The sequence below is a fragment of the Eutrema salsugineum genome, unplaced genomic scaffold (assembly GCF_000478725.1).
Source record: "Eutrema salsugineum unplaced genomic scaffold, Eutsalg1_0 scaffold_7, whole genome shotgun sequence".
NCBI classification, from domain to species: domain Eukaryota; kingdom Viridiplantae; phylum Streptophyta; class Magnoliopsida; order Brassicales; family Brassicaceae; genus Eutrema; species Eutrema salsugineum.
The window spans coordinates 13,141,330-13,143,694 of NW_006256486.1; the positions used below are offsets into that span (position 1 = coordinate 13,141,330).

The 2,365-nt window shown below is 39.9% G+C and overlaps 1 protein-coding gene across 1 annotated transcript; it reads left to right on the top strand.

Moving 5' to 3' along the window:
• Window positions 1-301: 301 nt before the first annotated feature.
• On the top strand, window positions 302-2,109 carry LOC112083126. Its single transcript, XM_024150860.1, has 4 exons — window positions 302-798; window positions 932-1,037; window positions 1,319-1,754; window positions 1,892-2,109. The coding sequence occupies exons 1-4, from the start codon at window positions 302-304 to the stop codon at window positions 2,107-2,109; spliced, it is 1,257 nt and encodes a 418-aa protein (XP_024006628.1).
• The last annotated feature ends 256 nt before the right edge of the window (window positions 2,110-2,365 follow it).

A 2,365-nucleotide genomic window follows, 5' to 3' on the forward strand; every position in this document is an offset into this window, starting at 1 on the left:
TGGAGACACATTCAACTATGTTTAAACAGATCGTTTTCCTTTCCTTTAAGGTAGATTTGTACGAAATACTTTTTTACTTTGGTAGACTTGTATTGATGGTTTTTTTTTAACTTTTCCTGCACAGTAGACTTTTAATGTTTTCTTGGAATACAAGACTAACTTTATGTGGTAGATTTTTGGCAGTGATATTTATATTAGGTAGATTTATAATTAATTCGGTAGATTTTTAGGTAGATTTAGTTATGTTATTATTTGGTTTGACTGATGTGAAATTACTATACATGCCAAACAGTCGTGGATGATGGAGATGCAGGAAACATCAGAGCCAGGTTTTCCTGTTGCAAGAGTTGTTAGAACCCCAGCGTCGAGAGGAAAGACTGTAACCAAAGTGAAAAAAGAACCTGCTGATCCTAAAGAGAAGAATAAATCAGGCACAAAGTCAAAACCTGATTTAAAAGACAAAAACGAAGAAAGCCAGATAATCAATATAAGCGACGTTTCACGCCCACTACAGTCTAGACGAGTACAGATCCCTTCCCTGCAAGACGAAGACGACTCAGCGATTGAAGCTATGAAGAAACGCTTAGATAAGCTGGTGGAACATGCAAAAAATCCACCTGCTGAGAAGGAAAAAAGGGGACGCAGCCTTGCACCGACCCAGGTTTCACCCTACCTTGGTAACTCAGTGGTGAGACGCATCATGGACCCAGCAAGTCCCCCTCCTGGGAGGTATGATCCTTTTGAAGCGGTGGACAGTCGAATACTGGATAATCTAACCCGCTACGTAGCTTTTGAAGCGTAAGTCAGTTTTAAATTTCCATGGTAGACTTACTTGTTTGATTTGGTAGACCTATTTGTTTTATATAGTAGACTTATTAGGTATGTTGGTAGACTTACTTCGGAGTCTGGTATGTCTATGTCATTTTTTCAGGGAAAAACAGTTGGAGAGTCCATATGCAGGAGGAGAATTTTACCTGACACTAATGACCCCTAAAGAAAGCTGGCCGAGAAAGGAGTATGGGTGGTTGCATGATCAGGTATGTGGTCGTATCAGTCACCCGATCTTAGTTTCAAAAGGTTTGGTAGACTTTGGAAATTGTTTGGTAGACTTTGGAAACTTAATGATAGAATTACTTTGGTAGACTTGTAGTAACAAATGGTAGATTTAGTCATTATGTTTGGTAGACTTGTATTATATTATGTAGTAACAAATGGTAGATTTAGTCATTATGTTTGGTAGATTTGTATCTTTTATGTTTGGTAGACTTGTAAAGCTGGTTGGTAGACTTATATAAATTTGTTTCATTACCTAATGCAGCATATGTGCAAAGGATTAGACATGTTCCGGCAACGGTCTATGTGGTATCCATCTCCTTACAAAGGGGGAAGAGTTGCTTTCATTGATCCTATCTTTTGTCGAGATTGGTGTGGCGACTATCGAACCAAATTTCTACCAAACGAGAAGAGTTGGATATTCAGTGATGGTTATTTGGACGTTGCCAACGGTCACTACGACCATTACTTGCCTACACACAAGAAATGGGGGACAGATGTTGATTTCGTGTATATCGCCCACAACGTGAACAACGAACATTGGGTAGCCGTTGAGGTCGACATTCCCAAAAAAAAGATCCGAGTGTTTGATTGCATTCCAGATTTATACAGAAAAGGCGAGGTGGAGGAGTCTGTGAAGCCCTACGCGAGGATGATTCCGCTGTTGTTGAAACATATGGCACCACCGGAGCTCAAGAAGGGTATGAAGGAGGGGCAGTTTCATATCTACATGTATAAAACAGCGGCACTGAACAGACAGACAGGTGCAATGCAGCTCTGTAGATTTGGTATTTTTATTTGGTAGACTTTTAACTAATTATCGGGTACTTGTTATCAGGTGATTGTGGCGTCTTTACTTTGAAGACCATCGAGTGTTTGGCTTTGTGCCATAAATGGGACCAGCTGAAAGATAGCAACATGCCTCTCATTCGTATGAAATACGCAGCTGAGATTTTTGATGAGGTACATGAAGCAGAAGAATCTCGGATGTCTGATCCTAACCCTCGAAGTTTATTTGATGACAAGTACGGTTTACAGACAGACTCCGCTAACTGAGATCTTGGTTTGGTAGACCTTTGGGATCTGAAATCGTTTTTTGGTAGATTTAATACTCAGATCCAAACTAATTGGTAGAGTTTTGGTATCGGATGTTGTATTTTGGCCGATTTATTACTCATAGCCAGCCTCTTTGGTGGTCTTTTGGAATTTAGACGTCGCTTGTGTTTTGGAATTTAAAGCGACTCGCCATGGCTGTAAAAGGAACCTGCTTTGTAGATTTATAACATGATTGGTAGATTTATTCCATGAATGG